The sequence below is a fragment of the Camelus dromedarius genome, chromosome 24 (genome assembly GCF_036321535.1).
Source record: "Camelus dromedarius isolate mCamDro1 chromosome 24, mCamDro1.pat, whole genome shotgun sequence".
Classification (NCBI taxonomy): domain Eukaryota; kingdom Metazoa; phylum Chordata; class Mammalia; order Artiodactyla; family Camelidae; genus Camelus; species Camelus dromedarius.
The window spans coordinates 24,330,076-24,352,958 of NC_087459.1; the positions used below are offsets into that span (position 1 = coordinate 24,330,076).

At 36.0% G+C, this 22,883-nt stretch overlaps 1 protein-coding gene across 2 annotated transcripts in view; it reads right to left on the reverse strand.

Annotated features, from left to right (window-relative positions):
• AUTS2 (activator of transcription and developmental regulator AUTS2) overlaps positions 1-22,883 on the reverse strand; it is a 922,207-nt gene that overhangs the window by 539,477 nt on the left and 359,847 nt on the right. For both annotated transcript variants that reach the window (XM_064478598.1, XM_064478597.1), the window contains exon 4: positions 17,028-17,063. In XM_064478598.1, the coding sequence (XP_064334668.1) occupies positions 17,028-17,063 (36 nt within the window). The remainder of the gene's footprint in view (positions 1-17,027; positions 17,064-22,883) is intronic.

Sequence of the window (22,883 nt, forward strand, 5' to 3'; positions counted from 1 at the left end):
GTAGGTTTATAGTTTTTATTAAATACTGAATTTTTTCAGACATCGTTTCTTTCAATTTTGGCTTCCTCTCCCTTCTCTCCTTGAGGACTCCAAGAACATGTATTAGGCTGTATGAAATGACATACAGCTCACTGGTGTTCTGTTCATTTTTTAAACTCTCTATTCTCTTCATGTTTCATTTTGACTTCAAGTTCACTAATCTTTTCTCCTGCAATTTCTAACCTGTTGTTAATTGCATACATTTTTCATTTCATACCTCGTGGTTGTTATTTCTAGAAGTTCAATTTTGTTCTTATATTACTTAACTTTTTGAACACATGGAACACAATTATAGTTAACTTTTGAAAATGTCCTTAGTTGCTAATTCTAATAACTGCATCAGATCTGGGGCACTTCTGATAGACAGATTTTCTCATTATGAATCATATTCTCTTGATTCTTTGCATATCTGATTATTCTGAATTAAGTGCTAAATAACTGTTCTAGGATTCAGTTATATTCTTAACTGGGATGCCACATAATTATTCTAGGATTTGGTTATTTGAAAAAAGGTTCATCCTTTGAGATCACTCACTTAAAATGTGTTAGGAGAGACTGCAGCAATGCTCAGTCTAGGGCTAATTATTCCTCAATACTGAAGAAAGACCCCACTATGTACATGACCCAAATGCCCCATGAACCTTGAGGTTTTCTCACCTTCCTGGTGGGAACAGACATTGTTCCTGGCTAAATGTGAGTGCCAGACACTGTTCCTGTTTGGGATGGTTCATTCCCAGGCCTCAGGCGACTTCTTCACATGCATGAGCTGATTAGGGCTCTGCTAAATAACTGAAAGCAATCCTCTGGAGATTTCTGGAATTCTTTCTCTGTACAGCTCCCTCGTCTCTAGTCCTGTGTCCTATGTTCTTCCCAGATTCTCAGTATCTTCTCCTAATGCAGAGTCTGCTGGGCTCCACCTGGTGCCCCTAAGTTACCTCCGAACCCTGCATAAAGGCCTGAAATGCTCCCAAAGACGGTAAGTTAGTGTAATCACAGGAATTACTACATTCATTTCCTGTCCCTCAGGCACCCCTGTCTTTTACTGTTTTATGTTCAGTGTCTTGCAAACCATTGTGTTAAGTATTTTGTCATTTTTTTTGTTTCTGATGAGACAGTAAATCCAGTCCCTGTTACTCTATATTGCCTAAAAGCCCAAACCTCTTCATAAATACTTTTCTTTAGATATCTTACCATCACCTTGCATATTATGGATTACTTTGATTAACTAAAAGTGTCATGACGACAGAGAATTTGTTTTACTTACTGCTGCTATAGCCACAGAAACTAAAACCGAGACAGGCACATCTGCTAAATTATCAATGAGAACGACAATGCTGACTACAAATGGACACCGCTGATTTGTTTGTCTTTTTTTTTTTTTCCAGTCTATTTATCTGTTTTGACCTCAAATAACTAAGAATTTTGTGTCCACTGGGAAGGAGAACACCTCTTTGCATCTTCCACCAGTGACATTTTTGTGTGGCCCTGTATTTACTCTTTACATATGGCTAAAATTTTAGAATAGGAATAGTAAGCTCTTTCTATACCTGTAGGTCTAAGTTTCTGTAATTTAGAAAGGTCTTTACCCTAACATGCATGAGAGTGTAACATTTTCCTACCTCCAGATGGTACTAATAATAAAATTATAAAGTCTCTAAAATTAAGAGTTCTGTTCTAATAGACTATTGAGTATAAATAAGGACTTAATAGTTTAAAATTACCAAAAAGCCAGAAATTATATCGCTAATATTTTAAGTGTGGTAGATTAAACAATAATTTTAAACTAACTCAAAAACATTTTATGAATCTAAGTTCACATAATTTAGGTGAAAATCTGCCAAACAAGATTCGTTTAATAAAATTTGGTTTACTAAAAACAGCTATGTATTCTCTGTGATATCAGTGTTAAGTGTAATATTAAGTGCATATTTTAATTCTACTTGGAATGTCTTCCTAATGCTTATTACTGTTCAACTAAGCCAGCATTATTTCTCCTTTATGTTTAAGATTAGGGAAAAATTAATTTCACTAAATTGAATCATTCTAATGAACTTTTATTCAACAGTAATTATGTTTTGTAGGATATCAGTTTGAATATAATTTCTGAGATCTTTAAGTAACTTAAAACCTGAAACTAATATTAAATTGAGTTACTTAATAGCTATTCATAAAGTTGCCTAGGCCATATCTAGGAATGAATACTGAAATATTGATTACTAACCCTTATTTTAAATGTATATGGTTCTGGTTTAAATTTTTATAAGCTACAGAGCAGCTCTGTATTTCAGTCAAGTTAATGAATATGTTCATTTTTCCTACTTTATGAGATTGTATAAGAGATGTGTACAGCTGTAGAGTATCAGTTATGTTTATTCATATCTCTGCTAAAATGCTGTTATGTGACTATGTGACAAGCAGGTCACAATTAGCCACCTCCTCAGTTTTTTTCTGTGCAACAGAAGTGACTGTAGTTCAAAGTTATAATATAAAAAGTTGACATATTTAATAACAACAATTTCTAAGAAATATAACTCTGTACATTAAAACTATGTGCTTCTGTTTTTCAAGGAAAACAGTTATGCCCTAAAGTAGTGGTTCTGAAGATTTTTGGTTTCCAGATACCTTTTCAGCACTCTTAAAATTTGTTTAGGACCTCAATGAGCTTATTTTGTGTGTATGTGTTTGTGTCTCCATGCGTGCACTGAAAACTGAAACAGACAAAAAATTAAATGCTTATTTACTCATTCATGTCTAGCTAGCAATAATGAACACACTGCACATTAATAATGTATTAGTGATTTTATGGAATTAATTCTGACTTTATGGAACCCCTAAAATTAGTCCTGAAGTAAAGTTTCAGTTTGTTCCAGAATACGAAAGAGCATAATGAGGACAAAACTTGAAAAGTGAATTTTATTTGCATTGGTTTCTAATACCTGAATCTGAAAAGCAATAAAATGCATTAAAATCTTATCAAAGTTGGCTTGGTTTTGACAGGCTGTTTCCTTATAATTTTGTCTAAAATATATATGTATTTTTTTGCTTTGTTTTGCATGCCACAGAAAGAACTAAATTTCCTTCTTGGTTATATTATTCTTGTTACAAATGCTCATTAAGATTTTCACTTGTGAAAATTATAAGTGATTAATTAACCACAGCCATTTAAGTCTCTGTCATTTACAGCTTTTTGTTTTACTTTGATGTTTCCTTGTAAGCTCTGCATTCAGCAACAGGCTAGGCCAGAGTTCTGGACTTAAACAAAGGAGAACTGTCTCACAGCCCCAGGTAAAAGGATGGTAACAGGTGTGTCAAATAACTAAGACTTCCAAAGAGAGACTTCTTAAGGACAGGCTCCTCATGTCACTACTTGAACAACTTTAAGACCAGATCAGTGGGCTAAGTCAGGATTTCCAGAACCAGCTAAGAAGCAGACAAATTTATGAGATTAATAACTGAAAATCAAGTGAAGCAAGAATGAATTATACAGGACTCAGTGAACTGAGGAGGTGTTCATCAGTGGTTTTTCTTTGTTTGAAATATCAATGATACCGTTTTAATGTCCTATTTTCTGTATATATAAGAAATTTCTTTCTTTTTTTCTTATCTACAATCCATAACAATTTAGTAGGTTCTGCTTTAATGAAAATATTTTAAAATGATACCTTATTCTCATTGACCTCCCAGAATTCAGAAACTCTGTCTTCTTACTTTCCATGGAAATAGTTACTTGCAAAAAGTTCAGTAAGAATTGGTCTTCCTATTTACCAGGATACACCTGGAAAATTTTCAAGGTCTTGTCTGGAATGCCATATTTGAAAGTGATGAAAATGATATCATATTTAACCAGATATAATTTGACACCTTTAAAGAATTAAAGTTGACCTTACAAAGAGCTATTACTTTCAAAACCCTCCAGAAAAACTAGCCTGGTACTTGGTTTACAGGGTGTATCCTTAAATACAGGAAGGAAGGTTTTAATGATTTGCAAGTGTGAAATAAATCAAAAATGAAAATGAAGAGGTGATTTTCATAGTTACCTACTTACATATATGCATAAATGCACACTCTTAAGTTTTTAAATAAAATTGAATCACTGGTCCAAAATCGCGTATCAGCTTATTCCATGCTCTGAAACTGTGCGTGATCTTTATAAGAGACGTAGGTTTCTTCCAAAATATTAAAAACGAGCTGTATAAATAGAGACATACAGAGCATTCAGTTTTCATGATTTGAAACTGAAACCCTATGAAGCAGAAGGCTTTATATGTGACAGCTTAAATACTCCTAATCAAACTAACTGGCAGCACGATGACCTGGAATGAGTTTAAAAGCACTACAGTAAATGTTTAGCAATCAGCAAAGCAATCCTTTATTATTCAGGCTCACGTTTTGCAATTTTATCATGCTATAGGACCAAATGGGGGTGGCAGCTGGAGAGCAGAAAATAGGAAAAAAGGAAAAATACATAAATAATTCCATTGCTTCAAAAGAGTAAATAAACCAAAATGAGTCTATTGCTGAATGACAGAAAACAATAAGAGGAATTTAAATGGAATAAAATTAGCCTGATGAATGGAATCAGGAATAAAAACATTAAGCAAGCTATCTGTTGCTATCTGTATATAAGAAATCTTAGATACACAGAAACCGACAGGTTTAGAAATACAGATTCCATTTACAAAGAAGTAATTTAATATAAATAAAAGTCACTGGGTAGTTTTCTCAAATAGAAGAGCAACTGGACCTGTAAAAGTACTTCTAGCAAGAACCAATGCAGTCTTCTTCCTTTCTCTCCCCAATTATGAAAAAAAATCCTACACAGAAATTAATGAAAGTTTTCACATAAGTATTATAAAGTAACTACGTGGCAAAAAATTGACCAATTAAAAATTAAAGCTCAGATTTAGATAAATATCTAAATGAGTCCTGGGCACAGTACACTATGGCAAAAAAGGAGAAGAAACAGATAAAAATTTCTAAAACAAATGTGCTTATAATTAAATCAAGCGGTGATTACAACTGCTGAGGTCTCTCAAATTACATTATGCATGTGTGTAACTGAAGTCTATAAACATGTGTTGGGATGACTCTTCAAAAACCTCTGGAGGGGCTTGTTACAAATCAAATGCTTCTAGATTGGTCAGGGGTGAGGGCACTGAAAGTGATACTTTTGAAAAGTAAAAACCTTCCCAGGAAATTCCACACTTATAAATAACACACGGGTCAAAGAAGAAATCTCAAGAGAAATTAAATATTTTTAACTAAGTGAAAATAAAGATGTAACACACAAATTTGTGGAATACAGTGCAAGTAGTCCTTAAAGGAAATTCACACCATTGAACGCATATACTAGAAAAGATCGATCTAAAATCAATAATCTATGCTTCCACATAAGGAAACTAGATAAAGAAGAACAAATTAAATCCTAAGTAAGCAGAAGAAAAAGTAATAAAAATTAGCGTAGAAATCAATGAAACTAAAAACTGAAATGCAATAGAGAAAAGCAGTAAAACCAAACACTGGTTCTCTGAAAGGATCAATAAAATCAATAAACCTCTACCCAGGCTAATTGGGGGGGGGGGGGGGAGAGAAGACACAATTCAGTAATATCAGAATGAAAGTGGGGACTTCACTACAGACTCCATGGACATTAAAAAATAATAGATACAATGAAAAACTCTATGCCACAAATGATAACCTAGATGAAATGGACCAGTTCTTTGAAAGACAATTCTGTCAAAACTCAAGAAAAACTAAATAATCTGAGTAAGCCTGATTAAAGAAATTGAATCAATAATTATCTTTCAAATAGAAAGCACCAGACCCAGATGGGTTCACTGGTGAATTATACCAAACATTAAAGAATGAAATTATACCAATTCTCTACAATCTCTTCCAGAAGGTAGAAGAACAAAGAATACTTTGTAACTGACAAACTGATTGATCTTCTGTAAAGAACTCTTAAAACTCAACAATAAGAAATTGAAAAACCCACTTAACAAATGGGCAAAGGACCTGAACAGACACCTCACAAGAGAAGATACACAGATGGCAAGTATGTACATTAAAAGATGTTCGACATCATATGTCATTAAGGAATTGCAAATTAAAACAACAATGAGATACTACTATACATTTTTACAACGTAAAAATCCAAAACAATGACAATGCCAAAAGCTAGGAAGAGGAGGAGCAACAGGAAACTGAATTCATTGCTGATGGAATGCAAAATGGTACAGCCAATTTGGAAGACATTTTGACAGTTTCTCACAAAATTTAACATACTCTTACCATAAGATATAGACTTGTGCTCCTTGGTATTTACTTGAATGAGGTGAAAGCATATGTCCATACAAAAATCTGCACACAGATATTAATAGCAGCTTTATTCATATGGCCAAAATTTGGGAGCAACCAAGATATCTTTTAGTAGGCAAATGGATATATTAACTGTGGTATATACAAACAATGAAATATTATTCAGCACTGAAAATGAATGATGCTATCAAGCCAAAAAAAGACACTGAGGAATCTTACATGCGTGTCACTAAGTGAAAAAAGTCAATCTGAAAAGGCTTCATATTGTATAACTCCAACTAAATGACAGGAAAAGGCAAAACTATGAAGATAGTAAAAAGATCAGTGGCTATGAGGGTTGAAAAGGCAGAGCAAAGAGAATTTTTGGTGCAGTGAAACTATTTTGTATGATACTATACTGGTGGATATGTGTCACTATATATTTGCCAAAACCTACAGATTGTACAACACTAGGAGTGAACCCTAATGTAAATGATGGACTTTAGGTGATAATGACATGTTAATGTAGATTCACTAACTGTAACAAATGTAGCACTGCGGTGTGTGTGGTATGTCATTGGTGGGGTAGACAATACATGTGTGGTGACAAAAGGTATATGAAGCCTCTCAGTACTTTCAGTTTAATTTTCCTACGAACCTAAAACTGTGCTAAAAATAAAGTTTATTAATAAATAATAAAGCTTTCCAGGACATTTAGAGAAGCCAAGAGTTTCAGGAAACTTGGGGCCTAACTCGGTATGCCCCATTGCATAAGTCAGGCTTTATAAATAATATGACCTGTACCTATTATGAGGTATGAATTAAAAAAAACAACTTACAAAACCTCTTTTAGGGGGAAAGACTAAGGTTTTATGCTTGGCTGGAAGGGTAATAAACAGAAAAAAAGGATCCACTTACTCCACTGTCTAGTTGGTGAGATTAAAAAAAAAAATACAAACCTCATTATTTGAATATCTTCCTGAAGAAGTCAAAAAATAAAAAGGCAGATCCTATTTTCCTATCACTCAATGTGAAATAAACCCTCAGTCTCTTAGCAGAATAGTTTTATACTATCAGGTTCATTTCTTAATTTGAACCTCTCCTGTATGGAAATAACTGGGAAGGGAAAGTTTGGGAAACTTTGGAAAAGTTACCTACCCTCTCTTATCCTCATTTTCCTCATCCATAAAACAAAAACAACAATAGTTCAAACCTTATAAGGTTACTTTATGAAATAAATAGTTAATTTGTTTTGTGAAGTATTCAAGAGTCTAGCACATGGTCTAATATTCCTAATCAGGTCTTGAACTCAATTCATGTATGTAATGAAAAATATGTCATAAACACAAATATACAGAAGTAAAAATTTATGGTAATTAAAATCAGTAAAATTATGGTCAATGAAGCACAAATAGGTAATAAAAAGAAAAGAAATTACAGCCAGTAGAATATAAATCAACGTATACCCCACGTCAGGAAAAGAAGGCAGATTTTTTATTTTTCTGATGTAAGAAAACTAAATTCATACTGTGAATTCTTAAAGAGTATCTCAAAATTTCAGTAATCAACCATTAAGGCCAAGCTTAGGCCATAAGACATGAGAATTAGGGAAATCTAGTAATAGTAAAATCCAACTCTAACCCCTCTTCCCAGCTAAGGAGAACTGAGATCCTTTTTGTCATTAAGGACTATAGAAGACCAAAATTTTTTAAATAAGACTTACATAAATAGCTGACTTTACACTGGTTTTATCCTTGTTTGTTAATATTCTGAGTTAAAGAACTTAAGTGACTATAGACTGAATCAAATTCACTAAAACCGTGCTCAGGCAGGAAACAACAGGCAACTTGACTCACACAAATGGTTCCTACACATGTGTCGTCTCTTAATTGGTTGTACAACAGTGTTACCAACACATCCACAGATGTGCTTACATTGAAAAGCCCCTTTAAAGAGCATCCTGATCCAACCCTTCAACTGAAACATCAAGAAAACAGAATGTGATGATGGTCACTGCACAGAGATGAATACAACAAAAACTTCATTCATTTCAGGAGCATACCAATTTAGAATTTGCAATAATTAAAAAATGAATCTATTATCCCTTCTGTATTTAAATTTTAAATATGTGTCACAATTCACAAATTTCACATTTAGGATGCTACTGTATATAATGTAGACTTATTACAAATAATTGCAGATTTTTCATTTAGCTCCTTTTTCAAATTACTACTCATGCATATCTGTTATGACATGAATACTATATCAGACTGGACCTCTTTCATAGTGTGCCCTTTTGTCTATTTTAGGTAATTCTGCTTGTTCACACAGAATAATTTAGAGAGGCTCAGCTATGAATACGTTCACATCACAACAAAATTTATCATATGTATATTTTAGTGGTCAATTACTTGGCCATTTTGCAGAAGAATAAAGGTGTCCACATAAGAATGTCCACTTAATTAAAAAAAATTGGATAGAACGACTATTAGAAAAACAGTACACTGAACATGTCCACAGACTGTCTTAAAGCCCTTTTCAAATATATGTATGGATAAACAAAAAAAGAAAGAATGATTTCTTTTGAGGCTCCAGATAAAAATCACCAGTGATAATAAATACCCAGAACCCATAACAGCCAGCCAGCATGTAACAAATCCTATGAAGAAGAGGCATTACAGAGACAGCAATGAGGAAAACCTGGTGGCACTGATATTTTACTGTCAATGACTTGGATGAAGTCATGCTTATTACTGCGTGATTTTCACCAGAATGGAACTCAGAGAAACACTGATGTATTAGGTGACAGAATCTAAACAGGTTAGAATAATGGGCCAAGTGTATTTAGTGTGCCACGATGAATTTCAAAGATACATATACATGTATATACATAAAGATTTAACACTACCACATATGAAAAGTCTTGAGAGTTAGCTAACCATCACCGTCATCAAGAGAAAAGAATAGTGAAGCACACATGGCAGGAATGTTGCTGTGATCTTCAACTATGCCAACTGCAGGACAGCATTCAGGATATGAGAGGCCGTATTCTTAATTATCAGCCTATCATAATAATAATTAGCTTTCTATGTTTCAGATTGGCAGTTAGACAAGGTGATTCTTCAAAATTTAAGTGAAAATTTAAAATTGAGATGTAATTGACATATATTTAGATATACAATGTGTCGGTTCAAAACTTATATGAATTATAACATTACAATATGATTATTGTAGTAAGTGTTAGATAACACTTTTATCAATTTATCCAATCAAAAATGGGCAAAGAATTTGAATAGAGATTTTTCCAAAGAAAATTGGCCAACAAGTAAATGAAAAGATGCCCAACATCACTAAGTATCAGGGAAATGCAAGTCAAAACAAGGAGATATCACTTCACACTTGTTCAGACGACTTTTATCAAAAAGACAAGAGATAAATACTGGCAAAAATGTGGAGAAAAGAGAACCCTTACACATTGTTGATGGAAATGAAAATTGGTATGGTGATTATAAAAAGAACAGTACAGTGGTTCCTCAAAAAATTAAAAATTTAACTAGCAATCTCACTCCTGGATATATATCCAAAGGAATTGAAATCAGCATCTCAAAGGGATAACTGCACATTCACCTTCACAGCAGCATTATTCACGATAGCCAAGATATGGAAACAAAATGAATGGATAAAGAAGATGTGTGTGTGTGTGTGTAAAATGGAATATTACTCAGACATGAGAAAGAAGGAAAGCCTGCCATTTGGAACAACATGCATATATCCTGAAGGCATTATGCTAAGTGAGATAAGTCAGATAAAGAAAGACAAACATTGTATGATACAAGGTGATTTCTGAAGTCCTTTTTTACCCAGAAGTTCTGTAACCCTAAGCCTATGTAAAGTCAAAATAATATATCTATTTTAATTAACAAATTGACAGCTGGCAATTTAGTAAAATACAGATGAAAATAACTTGTAACTATATAATGCCTCTGTACAAGTGCAGCTTAAGGCTTCCATTTGGTTATGATGCTTAGCTGTTTAATATCTGATTAAAAAAGCACACTGAATTCTCTAGTTTCCTTTCCTTCTCAGAATGGTCTAGTATTAATATTCCTTTTGTTTAGAGAAGTCAGGCTTTCATATCACAGAGTTAGTTCTGTTACAAAGTTTTTTTTTTAATGTATTTTAAATAAACTCTAAAGAAACCAAATTTCTGGCCTCCGTTGGGTTTAGGATTGAGATGCTGACTTACCATGATTTTCTCTGCACAGGATACAGCCCTACCTTCCCCTGCAAAGTCAAGTCTATTTCCCACAGAGGTAGGTTACTGATGGGATCCTCTTACAAAGGTAAAATGTGAATGTTTTCTTTAGAGACTAAAATGGATATGAAGAACTTTTGGGCTTTATTAAAGAAATGTGGCACACCGCGGGCTTGAGTGAATTCTTGATGGGTCTCTGTAATTTTACCTACATCATTCAGATTCTCCCCAGTTTCCTTCTGGAGCACTCCAGCTGTACATATAGTCATTTGTTGGTCTGGGCAAGATTTTATGAGATGTGATGAACATATGAAATATTAGGAGTACACTAGGAACCACAGCTGTTATGCTTTGCTGCATTTTTAATGGCTCCTTAAAATCAGAGGCCACTACACACAGCAGCACATTTCCACAGGAAACACTGCAATTATCTGGCTTCACTACTCCATTGCAAATCTGCTAGTACATTACAGTTTATAAGCCCTAATAGACAGTCATCACCTTTGGCAATGCTTCCATTCCAGAACAGCTACAAGCTGGATTTATTACCAGGGAGTGGTCGATAGAGACTGATAGTCTTTTTTGTTTTGTTTTATTTTTACCCTGCAAAACAGATACCAAAACTTTCAGAGAAGAAATTAAGTGTAGTACAAGGCGGGTCCCTTTAACATGACTGTTAGTGAAGCTAATTACTACAAGAAAATTGGAGATCATTCATTAGCTTACTAAGCAAATTAGGTTTGTTAACAGTGATTTATAACGCCAATCCTTGGGTAACTGTGTTGGTCTTTTCAAGTATATGTGTACAGGACCTGACAGTTTATTAACTGTACTATGTCTAAACAGCTTGTCACCAGGGTGCTTTTGTAAAAACGACATTGTGTTTTAAATGGATAAACATTTTTACACGAGCAAAATGCATTTTAAATGTCTGGCTTCTGAAGTCAAGTACTGGGAGATAAGTGAAGTGTCTTAAACTATCTAAGCCTCCAATAACTCTTGTTTACTGCTAGAGCTGACTGTAGGAAAATGTGACACTTGAGTTAAAATAGCACTTTTCCTTTTTAACAAGCCCCAGTTGTGTTTTTTAACCTCTTTCCAAATGATACTCTTGGTATTTCACCAAACTGTAAGTTTTTTATGCAATGGGTTGGGAGGCATCTAATTTACAGTTTCTAGAAAAATATTTTTAAAAACAGTTAAGCAAAGGAATGAGTCCTTTGATCTGAAAGATTGTGATTGATAGTCCATAAAATTCCAGGCCAGTTAAATCTATCAAAATAAAGGTTGTGTGGGTAGTCACAGTAAACCTTGGGGTTTGACACTGCCTGTGGCTCATTTTATACACCTCATACCAACTAATTCAACACTTCCATAATTTGGAAATCTAACAAGGATAAGACAACCTCCCTTAAAGCCAGTGTGAGGGAATAGGTAAATAAATAACGTTACTTCCTGAATTCTATGACAGTGACCTGTGTGTTCCCTCTGGGACTATCAATGCACTTTGCGAAAGCCTTTACTGCTTCATCTCTATGACCAATAGGGGAATACCAGTTATGGGACAGAATAAACTTATAGCTTATTTCTATGTGCTAATGTAACTGAATAATGCTAATACAAAACATTATTCATTAATATCAATTTCAAAGAGAGGCAGACTTGGTCACTCAATCCAGATCTGAAATCCTTTCAATGCTGACACTGAAGAACAGTGTTCATTAAGCAGTGAGGGGACTATGGCCTTGCCTTCCTATGGCTCAAAGAACAGTGGAGAAAGGCAGCAAAGCCTATCAAAAGGGCTGGTCTGGAGGGGCAGATCTTTAGATGTGAGGCAGCTAGAATCATGGATCTTGGAATATTAGAACCAAAGGCCTGTAGGCAATTATCTAGTCCAGTGGCTGGTAAAAAAAATTTTTTTTCCTCCAAAATGGTTTACTTTCTTCAAATCTGAGGGTCCCGAGAGGAGGGGTGAGATAGGGAGACCAGGCTGAGGGCTAGTCCCCACACCCACGAGGAGCACCTGGGTTTTCATCTTACCTCCTTACTCAGAGTCTGCAACAGCCAACAACAAAGATTCCTGTGCGTAGCAAATGTTCAAAACTACTTGGCCTAATCCCTCACAGAAATGCTGAAAAAATGAGAGTGTTAAGGGATTGGTGGCACCTGGAGATGCCAACTGATCCTCTCTCATCTGTTTATTTTATTCACTAAATTTCTCAATTTCCTTATATTTTATAAGGAAGCTAAAAATAGTGTGGAGACAGAAGACAATTTCCACAGGGTGAGCTGGAAGAGTCATCCCATGGTATAGATTCTACAAATGGATTACATGCCTTTTCACCCAAATTTAACTTGTAATGTTCACTTAATCAAGGTATGTTGCTCACAGCTCACAGATCCTATTCCCCAAATTAGAGTTAACTGTTAACAACCAATTAAAAACATTTTAAAAAGGATAAGAATTGGAAATGGAAAATAAAATTATTAGGCTAAGGCCCTAGAAATTAGAATTTATTTGTTACTACGTGGAAGAGTCTGTCAGAATGTAGACACTTAGTGTAGATATAGATCAACCCCTCCAGTGTAAATAAGATTAATTCTGTGGTTCCTTATCTTAACAAAACACTATGTAAGTGTAGATTCTAGTTTTGTCAGTTTATAGGAGGCGATTATAGTTCTGAGTAGTATTTTGAAGGTTACAGTTCAAAACTGTGGCAACTTTACTTTTAGGAAGAGAAATTGATTTCATTTGCCCCAATGTTTCTGCATAGTTCACAATAGCTTCAAAATAATCAGCAATGTCCTAGATTTTAAGTTGAGTGATGGGTTCTAAGATTTTTGTTTTATTATTACAATCAAAATAACATATTCATTAAAAATTTTTATATTAAACTAAATACGACTGAATAAACCATTTTAGTGACACTGAGCTCACTTTACAGGGTACTTCTGAGGCTGTTTCAAATCTACTTAAGTGATTCACTGGGTAACTGTCAGGGGTCACTTAGGTAAATTACAGGTATAAACACATTGCAAAGACATTCTGTGACAGGCAAACAGCTGAATTTTCAGGACATATGAAGTTCTTACAAGATACTACTTTGTTTGAATGAATTTCTACCAGTCATCCTCTATCGCCATAATATTGCACAACCACTTAATGAGACCAAGTTTATTCCATCACACACTACAGTGGGAATAACAGAAGCAAACATATATTTTTTCCTATTATTGAGACCTATTCTGTGTGCATTAAATATCTTGTATTATTTAATATTCCCAACTCTATTAGGTAGGTACAGATGAGGAAACAGACTGGGAGACATCAAGTAATCTAACCAAGGTCACATAAATCATCTTCAGATTATTCTGCCTCTATGTTCTTAATTATCTACTATGCATAATAAAACTTCAAATACATGTAAAAGAAGAAAATATAGCCCAAAACATTTAATTTGGAAAGAAAATATGTTCACTGCATTAACTTTTTTTTTTTAAAAAAAGAAAATCCTACACACTCCAACAAGTTTTGGTACTCTTGCCAAAAAAATAAAAAAGCAAATAGATTCCAACTAGTCTATACTTCCATTTATATTTAGAATATGAGCTGGGCATGAGTATGTAATGAATATATAAGTGTGTCTCTCTCTCTGTGTGTATAACACCCACATTATTCATAAGCTCCCAAAAATGTTAAAAGTTTGTTCCAAACCTTCTCTATTTTGTCTGCTTTAAGAATTCTTTGCAATATGCTTATGTAAATAGTGATTTTAGCTGCTGTTCTCATTTCTCAAATCTTCAGCTTATAAATGGATTGGAAAAGTGACAGACCTAAGCAGACAACTTTGGAACACAGAACCAAGGAGATATAAACAAATACAGCTAAATCAAAAACAAAAGGCTTCTTCTTTAAACCCTTTAACTCATCACTACCGATAAATGAAAAGAACTGGAAGAGAGTAAAATATACTGGCTGTGGATAAGGTGTGTGTGTACACAAGTACACATGCATGTACATATAGTTATTTGGGCGTCTATTTTACTAGCACACACAATAATCAGCATGTTTCCTTAGTTCGTTTAAAGCTCTATAGGAGCGTACAGTCTAAACTAAAGAAGGTTCTGAAGTTGGAATAATGTTGGGGCAAGGGAGAGTACTTAAGAAAACAGTTCCAGGTTGTTAAACTCAACAGGTAAGTGGCTTCCGCTTTCTTACACCCGAATTCACATTATGGTTCAATTGCATTAATAGCTCATTGACTCTGCAGGTGATTTGCCTCCATCCACCCTTCAAAGAGATGCTGAAGAGAATTAAGGATAAAGTCAAAATACCGCCATTCCACTTACCTGACGTTGCGCCTCCATTACAGCCTTAAATAAAGGTTATTATGACATCACAGATCATAAGGCACAGTGTAAAGAATATGTTGGCATGAAACTACTAAAAGTTGTGAATATACTGTTTCCACTTTAGAAGTGTGAAACTCAGCAACGTTGAGGTTAGTACCTGCAATTATTATATGTGATATTGTTGAAATGAAAATTGAAACAGAAGGCACTTTTTGATGAGGACTTGGCAATAATGTCAGTGGATTTTGCACTCTGATGACATAATAATCTCATTATTGGAAACACATTCTAAGTAGAGCATTTTTGTCATAGTTAAAAGAGCTGAACATACATCTGGTATGTATCTTCTCCATGTAAGCTAAAACTCTACAGAGTTTTTTACATATAAGCAAAGTAATACTAAGAACAATTTTTCCAAAATAAGAAAAAACTTTTATACTCATCCAACATTGTGTAAGTGTAAAAATTATTTGAGATTCATAACTGCAAAGACTCTCCAGTCTTAAGAATCTGTCATTAGAGAATTTAAGTAAACATTCCTGGAATTAGAAAAAGAAGTGACAAAAAGCATAACAAAATTCTAGAGGTGACTTTTTTCTTTCAGAGTGCTCATACTGACAAAAAAAAAAAAGTTAGGATGTTCAGTCTAGAAGTGACCAAAGGCTAATAAGTCAGTGGCATTGGCCGCCTTCTGCTGAAGAAAGCAAAGAGGGAGAATTTAGCTTTGGATAGAGAATAAACATTGACAGTCTCCAGATTTTACTTCCAGCATCTCAGCCCACATCCAGCCTGGTGTGAAGAGATGGCAGATGGGACTACTTCTGTTATTTCGACTGCTGAGGCAGGAGCCTGTTTCAGCATCCTGCTTGTTTCTGTAAGCATGAATATTCAACCACAGTAAGGAGCAAGGATAAGTGTGCTGACTGTATTAAGCAGGTACCAAAAAAATCTTTATCCTTTCTCTCTTCATAGCATAGATGATAACAACAGCAACAACAACAAAATTAACATTTAGAAAATGCCACTTCTTCCAAGCTTAGAAGAGACTTATTAGTCAATGAAATGAGGCTAGTTTTTGTGTATGTAACGTAAAAGTATGGAGAGAAATGTGTGGGCAGAAGAAAACCAGAGTAACTAGCATTTTAGAGGAAAGAAATTTAAAGGCAACAAAATTCAATCAGTAATTATTTTCCACTTCATGTTCATAATTTCATTATTTTCTCAGAAAATGCTGAGCAGGCTTTGGAGTATCACTATTCGTCATTCAGAACACAAATCAGATTCCTTTAAATTCCTTTAAATATCGCAACAAACGTCTACACTGGCACGTTACCCAATTGTGTAAATAATGTCTATCTGTAATTCTTTTGTATTAATATCTTGAAAAGTGTTAGTAAATCAAGAAGAGTAACTTAGCTGTAAATAAAAGAAATGAAGCGACAATTTCCTTGCAAATGAGAAATACTGTAATAAGCCCTGAGGTATGTCACTGTCCACCTGCATTCTTCCCAAAGGACAGAGAATAATGTCTTGAAATAAAATAATACATCTATATTCGCTAAAATGAGTTTAATGATTGCTGAAAGAAAATCTAAATGCCACCTACTCAGATTGTGAGGGAAAATATCCATTAAAACATGATCTCATATCAAAATTTTTAAAATGGCAACTCATTGTATATATGGGGAAGTTCTTCAAGCAGTCTTTAAGTAAGTATATACCTCAATGCATAAACTGAATTCCATCCTCCACACAATACTTCTCACTAAAAAAAAATAACTTTGGAGGAAAGGTGGCATGAGCCAATCCAGTTTCCCTGTATCCCCTTACACTGCCAGGTACGAAGCAAGTGTCCTGGGTGCTGGGAGCCAGACACATGTCAGACTGACTCGCAATCCCTAGAGCCTAGTAGGTCATGTATTTTAAAAACAAGATCACTCTTACTACAAGAAAGGACATCAGTCTGCTCTTTAGGACTGAGAGGGGATAGCTTGGATTTTTTTCCACATCCTAATGAGCATACATTATAAAAGTAAATCAATGCCAATGTGAGGCACATATGTGAAAGTTGAGATAAACTTACGAAGTAGCCTGTTCCCAAGCTGGAAGGAGCTGAACTCTGCAAGAAAGCATAAAGACAAAGTGGAAAATCAGCAGTGGTTTTTAACACGTTCCAATCCACACAGCTCATTACCAGCCCTTCGCAGGCTTTTCATCACTACACCACATCGCCAGTGTACGCGGCCCCTTGTCATCTGCTACTGATACAAACACCGTGTTGCTTAATTTTCCCCTTTACATCTCTCAGCAACTCAGAGATGCTAACGTGCTATTTACTGAATTCCAAGCTTCTGCGGTGGACGTAATTGCCAATTTATTTGACAGGCAGCTGGGTAATGAATTAATGATGGCATTTCGCCCTGCACTGAGACTAAACAGACACGCATCAGCTTGCCTCCCTGACTTGCTGACATTCAATGCCCTGGTCTCAAGCTACTCAGTTTTGTGGCCGCAAAGGGGCAGGCAAGAGGAAAAAGACCAGACTGACTTGAAAATAAAAAGCCCAGTGGGTTTGGATGACTTTTCCAGTGTATGACCTACTTGCCAGTTTATTCCCTAAAGGCTTCAGTTAGTACACACAGAGCGCTTTTCAAAAATGAGACATTTTGTAAACATAATTAGTAGACTAAAATGCAAAGAATGTGTGGGTAAAGGAAAGCAATGAAAAGCACCATTTTTCTAAAGGTTTTAGTCACAAAAATGATCAATTTAGGCTTCCACAGTTCTTACACACAGGGAACTAAAAAAGCGTAAAACTGAAAGTTACAAAGGGCATCACTTATTTGGAGAAAGAGACCCCCCAAAAGAACTTGGTTTGTGTTTTAAATTTGTCTGTGTTTGTATGTTTCTTTTTCCCAAATTCTTTAATCTTTAGTGTCCTCTTTATAAATGAGAGGCTTGAAACAAAAAGAACGCTAACGCTTAGGCAGTCCTCAGGTCTCAGCTAAGCACCCTTGCACTAGCAAGGCCTCTCCCTTCCTAGCATGGGCTGTTACACCTTCCCTGGAGGGCCCAGACTTCTATGACAATGCGAGTTACTCAGACCACTTCCTACTGTTCTACCTACAGGTCCTGTCCCAGCTCTGCAAACCACAGGTAGCAGGGACCATCTGGTTGACTCATCACCACGTCCCTAGAGCTCAGTTCAATGCCTTGCACAGAGGATGCATTCAGTGTTTGTTGAATTAATGTATAAATGAATGAATGAATAAATGAATGGACTGTATGGGGTAGGGGAGAAGCTCAGGTGAATTTAACATCTCCCAAAATGGAGTAGATGTGATTCTTGATTTTACACCGGTTTTGAGAAGGAAATACAGTGCTGTAAGTACAAACAGCATCTGCATCAAACAAGGACAGTATGCTCCAGGGCATTCCTAAATGCAGTTCACAAAGCAAAACTTTCTTCCCCTCAGTGTTCCAGACAAGCTCAAGGGAATAAAGAACACTAGATGTGTGATCCTGCACACTGGACTTGGTTTAAAAAAATCCTGCTGCATTCCTTATTCCATAAATAGTACAGAGGGAGATCCACAGTAGTCATGGAGACAGCTTCTCAGAGCAGTGATTAGCCATGTGACGGCATCACCTGTTTTCGGCACCCACAGCCCTCTGTGATGCAGAGGAAGGCAAAAGCCACATTAGGTCTCCACCAGCCTAGAGTCATCCCCCGGGAGGTAAACTCATTTTAGGATGAATTACTCAGGGAGAGCGTGAGATTTGTTTATTTCAGTACATTTCCCCCTTTCTGCAAATGTATTTTTTACCCCAGAAGCAGAAGGGCCCCTTCAAACCCACCTCCCCACCTCCACATACATATCATCTTACTATATACCAAAGAAAATCACATCCTTCAGGTCTCGGGAAGCTCTGTTATACTCATTTTGCATATATATTGTACATTACTCAGGGAGCTGGGTGGAGAAGAGGGCTTTGTTGTGCATATTTGTTCTGGCTATTGTTTATGCAGGTCTGACTGAATGAGGGAACAGTGGGTATCATTTCAATTTCTGATGTCAACATCAAATTACTTATTTAATTTCATGCCTGGCGAAGCATTGTATAGCTACACGCAGAATCATTTCACTTCATTTGTTATGCTGTGTTTTCGTGGCGATTGGCTTGCCTTCCAACTGACAGCTTTAATTACGACATGAATTTGATTGCACTGCCGAGGAATTAACATAATGCAACAAAGCATTTAAGCATCCTGCCTTATAACACACTCCCCAAGACACACACATGCACGCACAAACACAGACAGACACATGAAGGAACACAGACACTAGACCTTCATGTACATTAAAGGCCCGCTGGAGTTTCAGCATTTGCCAGAAAGCACACAGAACCTTAGAGTCAGAGGCTACCCACACTTGTCAACCCACTGTACTCACCATTTTTTTTTAATAGAAGAAATTATGTGGCATTAAGTTATAATTTCTGGACTTGTCAAAAAACCTCATAGAAAAACCCTTCCGATCTACTTTATCAAATGTCCCTGGCATTGATACTGCCTCCCCGCTACTCCCTTCTCCACCATATTTTTCTTGGCCAGTTGCCAGCTCCCTTCAATCATCACTGGAGAATCTGAACAGGAACATCTCTGAAATAAAGAGATTTCTCCTTGTCCAGTTCTATAAAGCCTAGGAACCTGGCTGTGGCCCTGTATTCACTGGGACGCTAACCCTGGTTACCAGCAGGACCTCCACCAGCAGACAGACAGAAGTAGAACAGAAGTTCTGAGACCAGCAACAGGGCAGGAGTCAGGGTTTCACTGATAGTTCAGGACACACATCCCTGAGGCCTTGCCAATCAAAAGGCCTAGAAGAATCTCAGTCATTTATGCCTAATCTAAGTCTGTATCTAAATACAGGTGCAAATATTTGATAGCTTTAACATTTTTGCAAATCAGAAATTCCATAAACACCTGAAACCATAGGCAACGACACCTTATGCTACAAAAAAATGGATAAATGCTTAAAAACAGCTTTTTTACTGTTAGAAATATGTTAGCTATATGTTTACAGATGTGCATTTAGGGATTGTTACTGCTTTCTTGTGTTATAGAAGAGACAGACACCAAGAGATAAAGGCTTAGAAAAGCAGATAGATAGTGATGTCCTGACCAATGATACATTTGATGGAATCAAGCTGATTTTAACTTTGTGTTTCTCCAATTTACAATGAAAAGAAAGGTCTTCCATTTTTCTTACTTGGATGCTCTGTTTGAACTATATAGCAAAAGTGGCCACAAACTCTAAAAAAGACTATGAGTCAAAATGAGGCTTGAAAAATTTAAAGATTTTTTAAAAAATACAGTAAGTAAAAGTATCCTTGGATTCAAAAGCATTAGAAATAATGACATACACCCATATTTAGGCAAATACGTCTGTTGAAAGACGAAAAAGGCTTCATTCTTATTTCTTCAAGTGGTAGATTGCCAATTCATTCATATTTTCAATGTGCTAGGGAAAAATGAGAGGTATAGAGAGACAGAAAAACAGAGTAAGTGTTTAGCAGTTGCATGAGAAGACAAGAATATGAGGAAATTCCAGCCAGCTGGCTATCTCATGTGTGATTTCTAGGCTCATTATAAGCTATCTCCTGTTTAACATGGTATTTTCATTCTGCTGGGGTTTTTTGGGGTTTTTTTTTTTTTTTTTTTTGCAGATTTGACCACTGCTCCAGCAATCTCTGCAAATTACCAACCTCGATCTCATTATGTGGCAAAGGAGAGCTTTCTTACAAAAACACTCTGCCTCAATCTCCAAGCTACACGTGCTGCAGGAATAGTAATGGGATGCACAGCTGAAAGACATTTTCCAGGAGGGAGAATGTTGCTGCTGACATTCAAGTCTGCAAGTGGATATTCATTAAATGCTCATTCTACTCTTTCTCACTGCCCCCCACCTGACTTTCTTTTCATCTCTGTCACTAAGCTATCATTGAAGCTACTCATTAAACTCATGAAGTTAACATTTCTGTTTTAACAGCTTACCTACAATGAGGGACTTCAAAATTGATTATCCATCTAAAATAGACATGCTCCATTCATTAGAGATCTACACATAGAGGTCATGGCTACTATTATGGCTCCGTAAGTATGGGATGGATGTGCGCTCCACCCCTAGAGGAAGATATATGCTCTGATCTTAAGGCTAATTTAAATACAATATTTTAAAATTCTTCCAAATCATTAATTGTGTCTGACATCCCTGCCTACCCACCTCCATGTTATGCTTTTCTCTCTTGGGAGTAAAAAGCAGAAGGATCATGCTAGGACCCACTTGGCCAAGTATGTTCCTTACAAAGGTCACAAGACAAGCTCATTTATTCTCTGTAGAATTTTGGAAAACAATGACAATTAAAAGAACCTAAAACCTTAATCCTAAAAGAAGCCCCTTGGAGATAAGATTACTAATAACTTACAAAGATGCAAAATATATTTAAGTGGGGAAATGAGCTACTACTGGAATTCAAGTAAAAATGGGGGCACAAATTGAAAAAAGCATTAAGTATGGAAATGGTCACTTTCAACTTGAATTTTCAACCCTCTGTTATAACCCACTTCAAACTATTACCAGCTCTCATCTCTACTCAATAGCCTTTGGCTTCTTTCCATTATTTCATTCTTGCTCTTATTTTTATCTGCAGTTCTACACATACAAAGCAAACATCTTCCAGAGGCTTTTAAAATAATAACCTGTATAGTGGGTTGAATAATGTCCCCCCTATAATTCATGCCTGCTTGGAACCTCAGAATGTGATTGTAAGGAATAACTGTATGCATCAACTTGACAAGGCCGCTGGTTACTCAGATATTTGCTCAAACATTATTCTGCGTGTTACTGTGAGGGTGATTTGGGTTGAGTTTAACATTTAAACCAACAAGCTGAGTAAAGCATACTGCCCTCCCTAATCTGGGTGGGCCTCATTCAACCAGTTTAATAAAACAAAAGGATGACCATGCTCAGAATAAGAAGGAATTCCTCTTCAGCCTTCAAACTAGGACAATTTTTTCCTGCTTTAAGACTCAACTCAAAGTGAAACAGACTTTTCCTTACTGTCAAGCCTTCCAGTCTTTCTGTTTCTCAGGCTTCTGGATCCACTAAACATCAGTTTTCCTGGGTCTCCAGCTTGTTCAGTGCACATTTTGAGACTTGTCAGCCTCCATAATTGTATATGTCTATACATCCTATTGGCTCTCTTTCTCAAGAGCACTGACTGATATAATGACCTTGTTTGGAAACAGGGACTTTGCAGATGTAACTAAGTTTATGCCCTGCTGGGTTAAGGTGGGCCCTAAATCCAATGACTGCTCTCCTTACAAGAAGAGGAGAAGACATACCAAGCTACAGGGTCTATGTACCAAGCTACAAACAGAGTAGAAGCCCATGTGAAGACAGAGGCAAATATCAAAGTGATGTTGTTATAAGCCAAGGAACACTAAGGATTGTGAGAAGCTACCGGAAGCTAGGGAAGGAAAGGAAGGACTCTTCTCTGGAGAGTTCAGAGAAATCATAACTCCACTGACACCTTAATGTTGGACTTCTAGCCTTGAAAACTAGGAGATAATAGATTTCTGTAGTTTTACGCTACCCAGTATGTGGTCATTCATTACAGCAGCCCAGGAAACTAATATAGCACCTAGCCTCCTTACCATGGACTAGAAGATATTATGTGATCAGCCCCCTGCTCATTCACTCTACTCTGACCACACTAGCCTCTTTTCTTCCCCGCAAATATGTCAGGCTGGCTCCTGACTCAAGGCCATGACGCTGGCACTCCTGTTGCCCAGATGCTCTGCCCTCCTTTTCATTATTCAGGCTTCAGTTCAAATGTCACCTACACAGAAAGGCCTCATCCAATCACCCCTGTT